Below are 19360 nucleotides of genomic sequence, written 5' to 3' on the forward strand. Positions count from 1 at the left end.
CTTAATAAGATCTAGTATAGTCAGTCTGAACATTTACATGACTGAGTCTAAAAATTGTTTTCCATATTGCTCTCTTTTATTTATGCTTAGTCAGTTTTTAAAACTTCTAAAATACCTTACAGTATACCTGTCTTTTTGCCCCCTCAGCAATCGTGTGGAAGCCTGGACAAGAGATGTTGCTTTCTTACTCAGACAAGAAGGCCGGCCTATGGTTAACCTTGTCCCTAAAAAGACTAAAGTAAGAGTGATGGAAGGGGACTGGAAGAATACAGATAGAGCAGTAAATTGGTTAAGAAAGGAAGCAATTAATTACACTCAACCATTTGTTCTGTACTTGGGATTAAATTTGCCACACCCATATCCTTCACCATCTTCAGGAGAAAATTTTGGATCTTCAACATTTCACACATCTCTTTATTGGCTTAAAAAAGTAGGTATACTATGTGGGCTCAGAGGTAAAAGCTAACATTTTATCTGTATATTATTGGTGTTTGCTCACTGTTTCTTTTATTATTTTTAAAGAAAACTTTGAAAATTGCATAGTCACATTAAATCAAACTTGACCAATAACTGGTTGACAGAAACTAAAGGGACAATTTTACAAAAATATAATGTGTTAAAACTCAGAACCTACTTCTAAGTTGAATACATTTGCATATAATATGTCTATTAAAAAAAAAACTAAACTAAAAGATACTCTCTTAGGAGTCCAGGCAGTCCTCACTTTGCATGCTTCAGGAGCGTAAAAATGACTGTGCAAGCTGAAACTGTATAAAGAGATCTTAATAATCAATTGGGAAAATGACCGTTTTTCTAGAACTCTAAAAACATTTGTCAAAACATTAAAAACTCTTCTTTTGGGTTATAAACGTATAGGGAAATGACAAAATAGTAAAACTAATGTTTATTTAATGCACTGTAATTGAAAACACTAGAAACATTAAGAATTAAAGTGTTTTGATTTTTTTGTAAAAAAAAGAATCAAGAATAGTTTGAACAGTGCTTGCCTTCTCATTGTGTAACTTAAGATACAGAGCAAGCATCTTCTCTATGTCTCAAGAAATTGTCATATTCCTTTCTAAACTTGGATCACCTTCCAACATTTTACCCTTTGCACTTTCAATGTCATAATATATTCCTGAGAGTTCCTATAATGTGAAGATTTTTGCTAGTGTCACTTCCTCTAGGACATGTTCATCTTTTTCTTCATAACGACCTTCCTTACTTATATCTATGTTTTCACTAAGTTCCTCTGGCTGTATATCTTGAGTGTATCAAATAGTGGCAGTGTCAGCATTCCCAGGTCAGCTATTTCTTCTATAACTCCAGTTAACATTTGATTCAGGGACTTCCCTGGTGGTCCAGTGGTCAAGACTTCGCATTCCAATACAGGGTGTGCAGGTTTGATCCCCGGTCAGGGAGCTAAGATCCCACATGCCTTGCGGCCAAAAAACCAAAACATAAAACAGAAGCAATATAATAACAAATTCAATAAAGACTTTTAAAATGGTCCACATCAAAAAAATCCTTAAAATTTTTTTTGATTCAAATTTTACTTGCAGTGTTATCACTTTTTATTTCTTAACTGTATGTTCATCTTTGTTGATCAATTTCCTCTTTTGAGTATCCATTTTTATATCACATGGATTTATCACTGGGAGACAAGGAGGCAGCATACCTACACACCTTTGCCGTCTGTTTAGGTACTAAATAAAAGATGTGCAGTGATCAAACACAGACAAACTTTGAAAGAAATGACAATTAATCACTGACTGTGATACACATATGTAATCTACATGGTGATGTAGAGACTAAAGAACTAGCGGCACATGAATGTGAAAGTTTGTACTTTATGCAATAACTCGCAGTTAATATACCTGGGTAATGATGACAAATTTATATGATAATAGAGCAGTCAGAGTCAGGCATACAAATTGGAGTCGAGCAGCCATTGAGGATCTGGTCTCAGACACGTCTCTGCACCACTGAAAACTTGAACTGTCTTTGAACTGTACCAGGCCCAGGGACACCACCAGCCGTATTCAGAACGACACCTGCCAGCTGCAGCCTTACGGTCTCAAGGTCTCCCCTTGTAACTATGCAAACATTTCAGACCCCAAACAACCTAAGCCTCCTTACTTCTCATCAACTCCAATTATGATTCTTGATAAACAACTCATGTAACTAACTGTGGCCCTGCAGCTTTTTCCCTTTATAAGCCTCTCCCGTTGTATAGTCCTATGGAACACTGCCAAGTGCTTCCTGAATCCATGTCTCTTGGGCTTCAGTCCTAACAAACCCCATATAAACACATTTTTATTTCAATCAGGTCTCCATTTCTGAAATTTTGGTTAACAGTAATTAAAATGTGAACCCTGTTGTTGGGGAACTGGTGCTATTTAACTAAGCTGTGGTAACTGATATCCGTGCATACCTGAACCATGTAAAGCGAGGACTGCCTGTGTTTTGAAGTGTGTCAACTTAAATCAAATTTAAGTTACTTTAAAACCTCTATCCAGAAACACTATGTAGTGCACCCTATTTTAAAGGAAACAGTGTCGAAGTTTTAGATACTTCATGTCTTCTTAAAAAGTTCCTTATTTACAAAACAGAAGTAGAGTCGCAGATATAGAAAACAAACTTATGGTTACCAGGGGGTAAGTGGGGGAGGGATAAATTGGGAGACGGGGATTGACATCTACACACTACTGTATATAAAATAGATAACTAATAAGGACCTACAGTATAGCACAGGGAACTCTACTCAATACTCAGTAATGGCCTATATGGAAAAAAAATCTAAAAAAAGAGTGTATATATGTATAACTGATTCATTTTGCTGTACAGCAGAAACTAACAACATTGTAAATCAACTATACTCCAATAAAAATTTTAAAATATAAATAAATTAAATTAAAAGTTCCAACTGGCTCTATCTTAAAAAACTTGTCAGGAGTCAGTACTAGCCTAATGAAATGAGTCAAATAATTTAAGTAGATATTTGAGTTTATTAAAGCTACATGACTAGAAGATATGTATGACTTAAGTCTAGTCTTAATGGTTTTCACCAAAACTGTAAGCATTTATATGTATTAAAAAGTTGTATTTGTTCTTAACAAACATTTGGCTATCTCACTAGATATTGGCATTTTTACTAGTGAACTACTGGGAAAAAGGAGTCTAGATTCTTAGGTTACTGATTCTGAAGTTCTGAATTGATCACACAACTATATTAAAGTGATTAGATACTTATGGATTAGAATACTATCTAATGTAGCTCATGCTTTTAATTGACATATATAATCTTTAAAATAATTTCACAACTGTCTTACTATATATACAGATATTGATATATACCTTTTGTTGTTACTGAGAATACTAACAATCTGTTCCTAATTTATGTATTTGATTTACTATTTTCTTTACATAATTCACAACCATGCTTTTCTACTAACCTAAGTAATTAAACTTTGTCTAGTTTACCATATATTCTTGTTGGAAGGGAGGAATATTACAACTTTGTTTTTCTCCCCTTTTTAGGTGTCTTATGATGCCATCAAAATCCCAAAGTGGTCACCTCTGTCAGAAATGCACCCTATAGATTATTACTCTTCTTATACCAAAAACTGCACTGGGAAGTTTACAGAAAAAGAAATTAAGGATATTAGAGCATTTTATTATGCTATGTGTGCTGAGACAGATGCTATGCTTGGTAAGTGGTATAATTAAAAAGCAATCACATGAGGAAAAAGTAAAATATTTTTCCAACGAACTGTGATTATGCTGGTTGGTGACTTGTATGAACATCCTCAGAAAATTTATTGCCACAGTTGCTGAGACAGTTCAGACTTAGAATTATAAGATTCCTGACACATATAAAAATTGGATAATTTGCATTATTAATAGTAGAATAAAAGTCTTTTCTATCTTAATTATTCATAAATTAATAGATACTTAGATTTGTTCATATATATATATATATATATATATAAAAGGTCATAGAAAACTATCATCTGTTGGAAACGAAACGTTTTGCTGGATTTAATCAGGAATCAGTATTCAGCCAAACACAGTTAATTATAAGGCATCTTGGGTTCTAGGAGATGAAACAGATGAGATGTAGAAACTTGTGACTTCTCCCAGACATGTAATAAGTGTAAAACAAATCCATTCTCCGTAGGCCATTTAGAGCAAGGCTTAACTAAAGCTGAAATCAGTTTCCTCATGTACATTGATCCAGAATTATACTGAATTAGGGAGTTAGGATTGTGAAAGGTAAAGGTCTAGGGGGTAGCTGAAGGTGCTGAACTTGCTCAAGAATTAGACAATGGGAAGCTGTGGGAAAGTTTTAAGCTGGGGTGTGACATGATCAGATATTTTAGAAAGATAGCCACCAGAGTGGTACAAGGGATATTATGAAGGGGAAAGAGGAGTGGAGGCACGAAAACTAATTAGGAAGCAATTACAGTTGTCCAGCTGAAAGACCCTGATGCCCTGATGGTCTGAACTCCGTAAATAACTCCTGAGCTGTGGGTCTCAAATCTGACTGGACTTCAGAATCACCTGTGGGTTTTGTGGGGGGTTTTTTTGGTTTTTTTTTAAAATAATACAGACTCCTGTAGGCCAGATTCAGAAACTGCCAAAGTAGAGATGATGCTTCTCTCTGGACTATGCCTTACTGTATTCTCTTAATTGCAATGAGGAGGAAGTTTCACGTCACTTAGAGAGAGGGAGTGGTCAGAGAAATTTTACTGCCCAAGAATATGCCAAATCACATTCATATACCATCTGTACTGCTTCCAGCTCTTTTTCAAAGGTAGGATTTCCATAACACTCAGCCAGCTTCATGGGCATGATCTTGATCTGGTGACTGGGAATTTGAGAGAAAGGGTAGCAGGAGGAGGGGTTCTGACCCTTTTATCACTTCCCACTGGGCAGGAATTGTGGGTCGACGGTGATAGCAGTCCTTTCATGAGACATGCACAGTGCTGACATCCAGGCTTGTCTTTCCTTTCTCATTTGAGTCACTGGGGATAATGTTTTCCCCCATTGTCTGATAGAAACATAGAAAGCAAGCCAGCATGATCTCCAAATAAAGAAACTTATCCTATGGTTATTGTATTTTCTCCTTCCTCTCTCTAGTCCATCCACTGAGAAGCAGGCACATGAACTCTGGTATAAGTTACTTAAGAACAGTAGATAGGGCTTCCCTGGTGGCTCGGTGGTTAAGAATCCGCCTGCCAATGCAGGGGACACGGTTCGAGCCCTGATCCAGGAAGATCCCACACGCCGTGGGGCAACTAAGCCCGGGCGCCACAACTACTGAGCCTGTGCTCTAGAGCCCGGAGCCACAGCTACTGAGCCTGCGTGCCTAGAGCCAGTGCTCCGCAGGAAGAGAAGCCTCCACAATAAGAAGCCCGCGCACCGCAACAAAGAGTAGCCCCCTCTCGCCGCAACTAGAGAAAGCCCACGCACAGCAACAAAGACCCAACACAGCCTAAATAAATACATAAATTTTTTTTTAATAAAGAACAGTAGATAACATTCTGATGTTAAGAAGCATCCTGACAAACTCTTAGAGGGTAGAGTTCTTATGAACTTATTGTGATAGAATAAAACATGAGCTAAAAGCTAATTAAGATTTACCTTGATTTATATTACAGGTGAAATTATTTTGGCTCTTCACCAGTTAGATCTTCTTCAGAAAACGATTGTCATATACACCTCAGACCACGGAGAGCTGGCCATGGAACATCGTCAGTTTTATAAAATGAGTATGTACGAAGCTAGCGCCCATGTCCCACTCTTGATCATGGGACCAGGAATTAAGACCAACCTACAAGTATCAAATGTGGTTTCTCTTGTGGATATTTACCCTACTATGCTTGGTAAGTAATGCAATTATGTAAATATTTATTTGTAATAATGCTGGAAAATGAATAAGCAAAATAGTCAGAGGCCCTGCGGACTTGTTCATAACCCTTGACCAGCTCACTTAACTGTGAGTCAAATCCATATCTGAAAAATGAGGATAATATTTCTCAGGTTCCTTTGGCCTTCACTTACTCTAGTCATTTTTCCTTCAAAAGATTCACAACCAGGATATGACAATAAAGTAAGCCACATATGATATTCAGGTCTATAACTTTATAGATATGATTTGTGTATCATTTGATTCTCTACCACCACCTACCTAAAATGTAAGCATTTCCCTTCTGGATTATTCCATCCACTTTGAAACTACTAATTTTTTTACAATGTTACAAATGTCCCTTAATGTTAATGCTATGAACATATTTCTCCCCAGAATATTTAGATTGTTCTGTACTATTTATTTTACTAGCTTCTAATGTCTATTAGCATAACCATAGGTCTAGAACAGCAACATCTGGATATGGGTAGTTAGCAGTTTTTGTTAAAGATACAAGAATAAAGCCATCGTAAATTCAGAAGTTATATAGAACTGTTTCTATCTAATTTAGAAGAGTACTTTAAATTCAGTAACATTTAAATTCAATAACATCTAAATACTCTGTTTGAAGGCACCATAAATTGCAAAAAGTACCATCAATTTATAAATAGATTTTGGTGAAAGAAAAAGCTAACACAGCATAAGACATATGTGTTTAATATGTTCATATCGAAATGTGAAACAAACATATATCTGGAAATTAAAGAAATAAGAAAGTTCTTTTTATCTCCTTTTTTCTGCTACAAACTCTTTCCCTTCATTTAACTAAAGACTATTATAGGGTCTTAAATTTCTTTACAGTTAATTTAAATCAGTGCCTGGAATTCCCCGGCAGTCCAGTGGTTAGGACTCCAAGCTCTCACTGCTGAGGACCTAGGTTCAATACCTGGTTGGGGAACTAAGACCCCACAAGCTGCGCGGCCAAAAAAAAAATCAGTGCCCTCCTTTTGTCTTTTATTTCACATCTCTTGTATATTTGGGCACACTTCTTTGTTGTTCTTTTGCCTGATGTATATTTTTAATCTCTTCAGTTTCTTACTCATCATTTGCTGGTTCCCCTTTGTTCCAAAGCAATTATCACACAGCCATGTCTCTGCCACTTTCTGGCTCTATCAATTTCCAGGCAATCCCTATTACTTTTCCTCATTTCTGGGGGGTTTTTTTTCTTTTTTTTTTTTTAACTTTTTATTTTACACTGGAGTATAGTTGATTAACAATGTTGTGTTAGTTTCCCGTGTATATCGAAGTGATTCAGTTATACATATAACTGTATCTATTCTTTTTCAAATTCTTTTCCCATTTAGATTATTATAGAATATTGAGCAGAGTTCCCTGTGCTATATAGTAAGTCCTTGTTGGTCATGCATTTTAAATATAGCAGTGTATACGTGTTGATCCCAAACTCCCCATCCCTCCCCTCACCTCATTTCTGTTATTATAAGAAATGTATGGGCAATTGTGTTTTAAGTGTCTTCTTTTAAATATTTTAAGTGTCTCTCTTATTACCATCTTTGTAGCTTTATCAGTATATGCTTCTTTTACAGTGGCATTTCTTTAGTTTCCTCCCTTAGTTTTTCCTTATAGAACTTCCCCTACCCCATTTCCTAATTTGCATATCTTTTTATCCTTGTTCTGCTTTCTTGAGGTACACTGATCAGAACTGCAAAAGATTATTAAAGGTTGGGATGATCTCAGTTTTCCCTCAATATATTTCATAGTGATATTTGGCATTTTGTTTGTCTTTTTGACTGTAGCAGCTATATAATCCATTATCTGTCTGCAGTGAGTTCTAGTCTATTCCTACTCATTCTGTCACTTTATATGTTAGTTGATTGATATGCACTGTTTAAATCATTTTTCTTTGAGTAATGTTTTATATTTGCGTATAATGCAAATTTTCTTCTCTACAGTCTTGATACACCATTATCATTACTTGCCATTTCATACATCATAAAAGTTAAAAGTCATCTGCAAACTGGAAGATTTCACAATGTATATATCTTAACAGATTATATAAGAAAATACTAAATAAAGTTGTTTGGAGTGAGGGAATTTTCATTTATCCACATAGAGGGACAACCTGCCTGTCCCTGCCTAGTTTATGTTACTTGACAATTAGCACTTCTTTAGCCAAACAAAGCATTCCCAGAAACCCCTTTGCATTCCTTCCCCACTCTTCTGGAAATTATTTAGGTTCTCTGAAATTGTAGATTTTTTTCCTATAATTTGTCAATTATTACAATTTTTTAAAACTCATAGTTCTACATAGATTTGTTTTGTTTTGTTTTTATCTTTGACTGATGTTTGGTAATAGAGTCCTTCTGAGTCACATCTCCCAGCAGAACATGTTTTATTAACAGCATTTTGATCATGTGTTGATTAGACCTGCCCAACTAAAGTAAGTAAAGCCAAAAATTAGTGTATCTCCAGTTCTAAACTGGAAATTAACATTTCAAGGCTTAATGTGTTTCATAACGAACATTTTTATTATGAAAAGGGAAAAGTTACATTTATATGATTGGTGGAGGAGAGTAAAGAGAATATCTATGCATGGATCTTTATATAAAACACTGAAACAGGGGCTTCCCTCGTGGCGCAGTGGTTGAGAGTCCACCTGCCGATGCAGGGGACACGGGTTCGTGCCCCGGTCCGGGAAGATCCCACATGCTGCAGAGCGGCTGGGCCCGTGAGCCATGGCCGCTGAGCCTGCGCGTCCGGAGCCTGTGCTCCAAAACGGAAGAGGCCACAACAGTGAGAGGCCCGCGTACCACACACACACAAAAAAAGACAAAAAAAACACACTGAAACATCCTACTAACCAGATGTTAACCAGAGATAAGGTAGAAAGAGAATGATGCAAGGAGGATTCAACAAGAACCTTATGCTGGAGCCAGGAAACAGCATTGTAACATTATTTATCTAAAATTAACCTTTTACAAGTGATAAAGGGTTAATATTAATAGAACTCTCACAGATCTATAAGAGAAAGAGACATACCCTATTAACAAATTGACCAAAATATATAAATAAGCAATTCCCAACAGAAGACACACAAATGGCCAAGATACTTTCAGAGATTCAAACTCAGTAGTCTGAAAAATATTAAAATAAGAAGATACCATTTTTCTTTCACACATAGAGTTTGCAAAGATTTTTAAACAGCAGAAAAGCTTATATTGGAGATGGGCCTTCTCGTATTCCGCCGCTGGGAGTAGAAACTGGCACAGATTTCCTGGAGGCAAATGCGGCATTACATTCCAAATTACTTAGAGATATGCATACATTTTGACCTAGAAAATTCCAATTTTAGAAATTAACCTGTAGATATACAGAAAGATTTATCTCCATGGATAGTATTGTATTATGATGTTATATTAAAGAATTAGAAACAGTATGAATATCTAGTAGTAATGAACTGGGTAAAAATTAGTCAATTTTGTTTTAAAAAGTGAAATGATACATGGAAATGGCTCCCATGTATTATTGAAAAGAAAACGTAGGCTCTAAAACCGTATAAATTTTTTTTGGTTTGGTTTGGTTTGTTGTTTATTGAGGTAAGGTATCTATCTAATTTATTGTCCAGATCAGCACATTTTTTAGAGTAAAAGGATACTATTAACAATTACACCAGGGACTTCCCTGGTGGCTCAGGGGTTAAGAATCCACCTGCCAATGCAGGGGACACAGGTTCGAGCCCTGGTCCAGGAAGATCCCACATGCCGTGGAGCAACTAAGCCCACGTGCCACAACTACTGAAGCCCATGCATCTAGAGCCCGTGCTCCGCAGCAAGAGAAGCCACCACAATGAGAAGCATGCACACTGCAACAAAGAGTAGCTCCCGCCCGCCGCAACTAGAGAAAGCCCGCGCGTAGCAACAAAGACCCAACGCGGCCAAAAATAAATAAATAAACTTAAACAAACAAAAAAACTCCCAGATATTTCTTTAAAAAAACACACAAAAAACAATTACACCAGGATTAGCATCAACTGAGTCTGTTGCCTTGTTGAACAGCCTTACCAATCAATAAGGCAAAGATAATTCTGATGGTCTATGTTTAATCTGATGTTTAATTCAACCTTGTAAAATGAAATTGCTTACTTCTAGAAGGGTTTAAAGCTATCAATACTTTTAGTAGTGATTAGTAACTCTAAAATTTGACCTGTGGGACAGTGTATTCTATTTTTCCTAAGCTTAATAAATAGATTTTGATAAAGTATCTATGAAGGACTTCTTATTTTGTGATTCTTCTAACCAACTAGGAGCTTAAAATAGATATAAAATATAATCTATTCTTAGAATTCCAAAGGTCCTTTCTTTATTACCTTAGCCACAGCTGTGTTGTTTTGTATGAAACAATTTATACACAAGAGTATGGGATTAAATTTCTCAGATCAAAGCCTCAAGCCAGACTTCCTCTTCCTTTCCATTCTATGGACCTTAGAAATGTATAAAAGATGGTGATTCAAAAAACCTTAAATAGAAAGATATTAAATAGGAAAAACCAACTGGGATTCCTGTTTTAATAAACCTACCTTACTATAAAGAGCTTGTTGAAATTTAAGACGGTATAATGCATTTATAAAAAGGTCTGAATTTACAAATAGTTTTTAAAGGTATTTTAGAAGAGTGATTATTTTCTATAAAATGATATTTTATGATAAAGTAGGAAGAGTATTCTTAGTCTGTGTATCTTTGTAAGTCCTATCACATTATCATTTTCTAGTACTGGCAGAAGAGTGCCATTTTATGAATAGGAATTCTTTATACTATTAAAGTTGATATCATTATTGCATAGATTATTCTTTAAAAATTGCTCCCCAACCTGTGATAAACCATAATGGGAAAGAATATGAAAAAGAATGTGTGTGTGTATATATATATTATATATATATATGAATCATTTTGCCGTACGGCAGAAATTAGCACAACACCATTAATCAACTATACTTCAATAAAATAAATTAAAAAAAAATTACTCCCCAAAATATTTTCTTCTCTAATAATCTAGTATCAACATCCTTTAGCTCAGTTAGAAATAAAGGTAATCTCATTTTTAAATTAAAATTGTTCGGACTTTCTCTTTTAAACTTCTTATTTTCAGGTGAATTTTTTTCATTAATAGTTGGCCTTTTTTGTAAAACACCTAACTTCTTTTCACATAAAGGGTAAATCCAGAATTTTTTTGAATTGTGAAAATGTAATTGTATAAAAATGCAGTTGTGTCTAAAAGAATGCTTCATTGCTAGTGATTTAAATTGCAAAACCCTCCTTATCACAGGATCTTAGTGGAGGGTTGGGAGGGTCATTCTACATAGACTATTTTGTTTTTATTGGCTGAAAAATATTGGGAAGTTGAATAACTACAGTAAGGCAAGACTTGAGGAGCAGTATTGAAGAGTCCAGACATCCTGGAGTCAACACTGCCTAAATTCAAATCCTCCTTCATTATTTACCAACTGTATACCCTTGGGCCAGTAACTTAACATCTCTGGTCTTCAGTTTTCTTATCAATAAAATAGAAATAATAGTGGCTATTCCATAGCTTAGAACAATGACTGGAACATGGTAAACAATTAAATGTTAGATATTATTGCCATTAATATTTTTTATTCTTCTTAGGTATGCCCTAAAAAATGTACATAGCTTGCATCATTGCCATACCAGGCTAATCCCTTATCTACCCATACACTCGGGAAGAAATATAAGCTTATCTTTCTTCAGGAGACCATCACAAATATCCAGGTCTGCATTTTTACCCATTTGATTACTGTTTTAAATTTAAGTCACTTTATTAAGAATCATGCAGTTACTACTAATATTTGCTTCTACTGCCAAGAATGATGAAACTTGCTTTACATGGAATTCTAACGATAGATTTTCCAGAAGAAAAAAACATGAAAAATGGTTTTAAACAAATATCAAAGAGCTTTCTGAAAAGCAGTTTAAGCTGAAGTGCTTTTAAGGAAATAATTGATAAACATATGAAAAATGAATACACAGTTTCCCAAAGCACAGAAAATTTAATAAAGATTAAATACATATTTATTAAATACTGTGGATATTTGACAAGGATTTTATTCTTCAACATCAATTTACAAAGGTGTATTATTCTACTGATCCTAGACAGGAAACAAGTCACATTATCACTTGCCTGAACTCCTGCAATAGCTTCCTAATTCTTTCCTTCTGCCCGTACTCACTTTTAGTCAATTCACCATACAGTAGTTACTGTCAAACATGTCACGATTCTGCTCAAAATCACTTAGAGTAAAATCGAGAATCTCTAATTGGGCCTGGGAGTCCAACATGATCTCCTCCCCTATCTAACACATCTTGTAGAATTTTACCTCTCACTTACTCTGCTCCAGCCATGCTGGACTCCTTTGCATTTGGGGAACGGAATGAAGCAGCTTCCTGCCTCAGGGTGTTTACAGTTGCTATTCCCTGGGAGAATGCCCTTCCTCCCCATGCAGATATCTATTGAGCTCATCTAGCCCTTTCTCAGGTCTCTGTCTATGTCACCTCATCAGAGAGGCCTTCCCTGACCACACTATATAACACAGCACATAAACACATACCTGCCATCGTTCTCTATTCCCCGATCCTGCTTTATTTTTCTTCACTGCACTTATCACCATCTGACATATTTGTCTGTCTCCCCACATTAGAAGGTAAGCTCCAAGAGTCTGAGAGAGCTTATCTGCTTCGTTCACTGTTGTTGCCCTAAACCTGGAACAGCACCTAGTTTGTTAGATGCTGGGGTGGTTTTTTTTTTTTTGAGTAAAAAAAATTAATACTTAAATGGACTCATCCTAGTTTAATGCTGACTTCTCATATAAACATAGCAGAATTATTTAAATTTTCTTAGTCTAACAAGCTTCTTTAGGAAAATTAGGCTAAGAACAGATCTGAAATAAGGTATTTCTAAGTATTAAAGGTGATTAAACTGCTGAATACAGGAACTTCCCAGTCATAGGTATCTGCCAGGCTGCTTCCCAGCCATCTTCAAAGCCCTCTTCTGTCCCTTCCTCTGCCTCGCAGTGGTGCCCCCTGGCGGTTGACACACAGACCAGCCCGACCCAGCCTATTCCCTGGCTACTTTCTCTCCTTACAGTAAGTAGCCGGCTGTATTGTAGCTCAATTTGTTTCGTCTTGGGCCATCTTTTTCTCTCATGAACATCCTCTTTAACATCTTTTCTCCTTCTTCTTCGTTTTTAATCAGTTATCTCTGAAATACTTCTCTTTTTTTCCTTCCTTCCTTCACTTGTTCTTTCACTCTTTCTCAAAAAAGTCCCTGATGATGATTGGTTGGCAGAAGATTAGTACTTGTAATATGCTCCTTCCAAGGAAATGGAAGATACAAATTTTTTAATTAAGTTATATGTAAAACAAGTACCTTCAGAAGATTTATAGCGGTCTTTGTCTACTTCCTTATTGTCTTTTAATTCACTTGTTTTTCCTCAAATATGTACAGTCAAGTTAAATTAATTTTCTTATTCAATTTTAATGTCTAGCATTGCAGATATATTACATTCTATTTTTTATTGGAAATATTTAATTATTTCTAAATTAATGTTTCTAAAAACATGGAACGTTGAAACCAGAAAAGCTGCAGGGGAGGCAACTACAGATTCTTTTTGGAACTATCGCAAAGACCCAGCCATAATTAATGGTAATTTTTTTTCCGCAGCTTGCGGGATCTTAGTTCCCTGACCAGGGATTGAACTGGGCCCATGGCAGTGAAAGCACTGGACCACCAGGGAATTCCCAATGATAATTTTTCTATAGGAAAAAGACAGTTTGAGTTCCAAACAAATAACTTAAAAGCAATTTTTTTAAATACAACCTTTCTTCGACGTTAAACATTTCTCATGCTATTGTTTTCTATGTCTATATTTGATAAGGAAAAAATAGATTATTTTTCTCTAAATCAGTATAATCCAGGATTTCCAACGTCTGTTCTGCAAAATACTAGTTCCTCAAGATGCTACTTCGGGTAAAAAGATGTTCTGTAATCAAATAACTTTGGGACAGATGGCGTACTACATACCACCCTTGAAGGTTTATGATACACATCATCAATAAATTTATTTAATTTTAACAACTGTTTGCAAACATATGTAACTACTAGACTCCTTTCTCGTATAGGTCTTGTTAATATCCTGTGGGACCAATTTGAAAAACACCTGTGATCATTCCATCATTTGGAAATACAGTACTTACGATATTAACTAATATTCGTTGAGGGTTTCCTATGTGTCAGACACTGTTCTCAGAATTTTACATAAATTTTCATATTTAAACCTAAAATAAACCTGTGAAATACAGGCATTATTATTATCCCCCTTTTACAGATGACAAAATTGAGGTTCGGAGTGGTTAATAACATGCCCAAGGTCACAAGTCTAGTGGAGTAATAAGCATTTGGATCTAGGCAGTCTGTTTACAAAAATCCATATACAGCCTCTAGTCTCTGCGACCTTTAATGATGTCATTTATGAATGTTCAACTAATGAAAGAATGAGTTATTTTAAAATACTGTGTTATTTAGATATTGCTGGAATTCCTCTGCCTCAGAACCTGAGTGGATACTCTCTGCTGCCATTATCATCAGAAATGTTTAAGAATGAACAAAAATTCAAAAACCTACATCCGCCCTGGATTCTGAGTGAATTCCATGGATGCAACGTAAACGCTTCCACCTACATGCTTCGAACTAACCAATGGAAGTATATAGCCTACTCTGATGGTGCTTCAGTATTGCCTCAACTCTTTGGTAAATCTGTTGATATATTTTTTAAGTATAGATTATGTGTAATGAGTTGACCTACACAGCATTTGCTCAAGGGAGCCAGTAATCATCTAAATAAATATCTGCAGTTTCTCATGCTAGGCCAGTTTACAAAAGGTTGCCCTTGTGAGGAGCAGCTTCTTTGCAAATCAGCATCCGAATTCCAAAGCAAGTGCCCTGAGGCTTTTGATCTGGGTCTCAAGATTGCCACCACTGTTTTCTCTGATCAAGGTGTCTTCTAATACTCATGGTTATCTTTCCCAATCAGTAGTCAACACCCTCTTATTGTACTTTGGATTCAGTTGTTCTGGAAGATTAACTGCTCTCTTATGGAGCCTGACATTCTACATTTATTATTTAATGTTCACCCCATCCCTACAAGATGTTACTATCATCTTTATTTTATAGAGAAGACTAGAGTTCAGAGACTAGCGTTCAGATACCTGCACAAGGTCTCACAGCTCAGAAGTGGCAGAACTGGGATTTCAACCCAGGTTTGACTCCAAAATCCATGCTCCTTCCACCCTACAAAAGCCTGCTAGATTCACGACTCTGAATTTGTTTTTAAGCAGCATTATTAGATGTATGGTTTTACTTATCCTTTGTCCTCCTTTTGCACATAAAATATGTGCTAAAGCTATTTTTAATATTCCTTTCTCCCTAAGTTTTTTTCCCAGCTACAAATGTCAAAATTATTAACTCAAAATAATTCTTCAGAGGCCAAACTGATTGACACCCCCCCCACCCCTGAACTCTAAAAGGAGGAGATTCTTGGCTTCAAAACAAGTCCTTACGTTTTCATTCTGTTGAATAATGGGCATCTCTTGTTCATTCATGGGTTACGTTCTGCAAAAAGGAGGTGTGCCTGTCAAAAGAATCAGGGGGGAGCCTGCCTTTCCTGTATTCTCTGGGGTTTATGCACTGACGTCCCTTTCCCAGAGAGGTGCCGTCTGAAATCACCTATAGCAAAACCATAAATGTCTTCAGGATCTTCAGGCCAATGCGCGCAAATAGGCCTGTAGGGGGTTCTCCCTCACTGTGACTTGTTCATTTACTGTCTTAGGTAACTTGTCATAAGATCTTTGACTTTTCCAATTAGACTGGCATCCTAGTTACATCCTCTGTCTTCCTACATTGTAGGTAAAAGGGGTGTTTATGTTATCTGAAATATTTATCATTTTCTTGATGATAGTGATTGAGAGTTTTTATTTCCATGGCTATTTGCTCAAATAGACACAATCAATGAATGTAATTTTCAAAAATTCAAGCATAGGATGCTAACGTATATTTAAAAAAAAAAAAAAACTAGGAGTAAGTGAAGTGGCAAGAACTTGACTCCACTATATAAAAAATTCTTCAGCTGGAACATCTGGGGTTGTTGAAATGGGACAATATAAGCACTACTATATATATATATATATATATATATATATATAAATACATATCTTTTTGCATGTCAAAGTAAGCAAGGCATCACAGATAGGAAGAATTGTGGCTAAGCCATCTAAGAATAGATAAGAAAAAAGAAAAGGGATAGCAGGATGATGGTAAGAAGGAAGATAATTTGGACATACATTTAGAGAGGTGTTTAACTTTCGGTATATTGTTTTTCCATTTACACTGTCCTTTAGCTTACTATACTAAGAAGAACTGAGGGAAAAAAAAAGAACTGAGAATAAAAATAAATTTTAATATGTTATTCGTCACAGAGCAATGACATTCTAAAAGATGGTTTTTAAGCAGATAATTGTAACAGAGCAGGACCCTATGGGGCCTTCCTGGGACAGGCCTTCCCCCATATCCTCTGCTTTAGCTCCTCTCTGAAGTACTTAAATAACAGTATTTGATGCACATTTCCTGAGTTGTTTTACAGATGTGAAAACCCCCCACCAAATGGAAGATGTTATAACTACTTGATGACCATGAGCACATAGCCCCAGGCCTCCTGGAGCCTAAGGACTGATAAAGTTAACCCCTGTGACACCACCCTGTTCCCTCATCAGCCAATCAGAGAATTGTGCATGATCAGTACCCTGCGAGCCCCTGCCCTCAACCTGGCTTTTAAAAATGCTTTGCCGAAACTCTTCCGGGAGCTCAGGGGGTTTTAGGGCGTGAGCCACCCAGTAAACCTTTCTCTGCTCCAAACTGCGACATTTCAGTGTGTTTATAGCCCCACTGTGCATCAGGCACACGAACTTGCGTCCCAGAAAGGCCCCATAGGGTCCTGCTCGGTTACAACTCCCCCCTTTTCTTTGATACTCCTCAATCTTGAGGAGAACAAGTTTTGAATGAGAAAAGGACTAAAGATTCAGATAAGGAGGTTAATCATAAACTTGACAGAGGTACCCACAGGGTCCTGCTCGGTTACATAACTGTTTTGAGAGGTATTCAATTTTTTTTTTTTTCTTTCAGATCTTTCCTCAGATCCAGATGAACTAACAAATATTGCTACAAAATTTCCAGAAGTTACTGCTTCTTTGGATCAGAAGCTTCGTTCCATTATAAACTACCCTAAGGTTTCTGCTTCTGTCCACCGATACAATAAAGAGCAGTTTATCAAGTGGAAACAAAGTATAGGGCAAAACTATTCAAGTGTCATAGCAAATCTTAGGTGGCATCAGGACTGGCTGAAAGAACCATGGAAGTATGAAAATGCCATTGATCAGTGGCTTAAAATCCACTCTGATCCATAAAATATTTGAACAAAAATAAGAAAGTAATGTTCTAGAGCTATATAGAAATATGTTAAAAGATCATGATTAATTATGCATTTTAAACATTAGTTTTAATAATTACTGATTTTCAGTTAAAGAATGTACTCTTCTAAAATAAAATATCAATCATTATAGAATTACATATTTTCAAACTCGTTACTATCAAGACCTTATTCTTATAAACTTCTGACAACTTAACCGAAATATTAAAAGGGTAGAATCAAATACTATAATATAAAGTTGTGTTCCTCTGAATATTATGGAATATAAAATATTTTAACAATTTTTATTACTTATGACCCATAAAATAGTTGTTTTTGAGTATTTGATTGTGTCTGATGAGTTATTTTTATTTGATGGGATATAGATCATTTGGATGTATTTGATGGGAGCATTTGGAGTATTTTAATGGTACACAGACCATGGATATGGCGGAAATTATTATTTTTTAAAATAGGTAATACATGCATAAGGTACAAGCTTCAAAAAGGTACTAAACAGTTAACAGTGAGCATGAAGTCTCTCTCCTTTCCTAGTCCCCCAGCCACCCAGTACCCCTTCCTGGTGGCATCTACTGTAACCACCTATGTATCCTTTGAGAGACAGATAGGCTTCCACAAACTTTACATTCTTCCCCAGCACCCGCCCCTGACACACACACACAAATGGTAGCATACTATAAAAGATGTTCTACAGCTTGCTCTCTTTTTTTCCATTTAACAAAGACACCGAGGACTTCCCTGGTGGCCCAGTGGTTAAGACTCCGCGCTTCCACTGTGGCGGGCACGGATCCCTGGTCCAAGAACTAAGATCCCCACATGCCGTGTGGCACAGCCAAATAAATAAACAAATAAATAAATAAATAATTTTAAAAATGAAAAATAAAAAAACACCTAGAAGTGAAATTACTGGGGCAAGACTACATCTAGCAAAATTACTCTAGATACCACCAAATGACCCCTAAAGAAGTTATACCAATTTATACTCTTACCAGCAATGCATGGCCTCACATTTGCTGCCAACTGGGTAGATAAAAAATACTTTATTATTGTTTTTCTTCTTTTTCTTACTATGAGTAAAGTAGATCATATTTTCATATATTTAATAACCACTGGAATTTCCTTTACATGACCTTTCTTATTTCTATTCTTTGCCTATTTTTCTGTTGGTTGGTTGTCTTTTTTATTACAGGCATACTTTAGATATTAGCTCTCTGTCTGTTAGAGAAGCTACCAATATTTTTTTCCTTTTCATAATTTGTCTTTTGACTTTGCCCGGGTGTTTGTTGACATGTAGAAAGTGGTATTTTCATGCAAATTTATGAATCTTTGCTTTTGTGGCTTGGAGATTTTGTGTCATATTTAGAATGGCCTTCCCCACTTATCTTCTTTTAGAGTTTTATTTTCTACCCTTAGATCTTTGACCCATGGGAATGTATTACATATTAGAGATCTAACTTTCGTTTGTTTTTTTAAGATGGCCACCCCAATTGACCTTTTATTGAGTAAGCTAATATTTGTCCCATTAGTTAGAAAATGCCACTCTATTATATAACATCTTTTATTGAACAAATTATCTTTTCCTCTATTGATCTGAAACGCCGTTTTCATTATATACAAGTCACATTGACATTTGGGTCCTTTCAAAACATTTTTTACTTTGCAGTGGACCAGTCTATTTTGTTTATTAATAGGGTAGGCAATATCTGGTGATACTATTTTCTTTGCAACAGTTTTCATTTTCGGAATTGTCCTTGGCTATTCTTGCTAACTTATTTCTCCCATACAAATTTAGAATAAGTTTGTGTAGTTCCAGAAATGAAAAATCTTGTTGGTCTTTTTATGATATATTAAATTTATAGCCTGATATAGGGCAAATTGAA

The 19360-nt window shown here is 35.9% G+C and overlaps 2 protein-coding genes across 3 annotated transcripts in view; one reads left to right on the forward strand and one right to left on the reverse strand.

The window, feature by feature from the left end:
* ARSK (arylsulfatase family member K) overlaps positions 1-17772 on the forward strand; it is a 42428-nt gene extending 24656 nt beyond the window's left edge. The window contains exons 4-8 of one of the 2 annotated variants that reach the window (XM_060143303.1): positions 148-430; positions 3541-3712; positions 5664-5888; positions 14525-14749; positions 17177-17772. In XM_060143303.1, coding sequence (XP_059999286.1) covers positions 148-430; positions 3541-3712; positions 5664-5888; positions 14525-14749; positions 17177-17457 — 1186 coding nt within the window. In that variant the 3' untranslated portion in view covers positions 17458-17772. The remainder of the gene's footprint in view (positions 1-147; positions 431-3540; positions 3713-5663; positions 5889-14524; positions 14750-17176) is intronic. The other variant, XM_060143304.1, reaches the window with a different exon arrangement.
* The window catches only part of SKIC3 (SKI3 subunit of superkiller complex), a 242511-nt gene that overhangs the window by 110922 nt on the left and 112229 nt on the right, over positions 1-19360 (reverse strand). The gene's annotated exons all lie outside the window — the stretch shown is intronic.

This window comes from Lagenorhynchus albirostris, chromosome 3 (genome assembly GCF_949774975.1).
Source record: "Lagenorhynchus albirostris chromosome 3, mLagAlb1.1, whole genome shotgun sequence".
NCBI classification, from domain to species: domain Eukaryota; kingdom Metazoa; phylum Chordata; class Mammalia; order Artiodactyla; family Delphinidae; genus Lagenorhynchus; species Lagenorhynchus albirostris.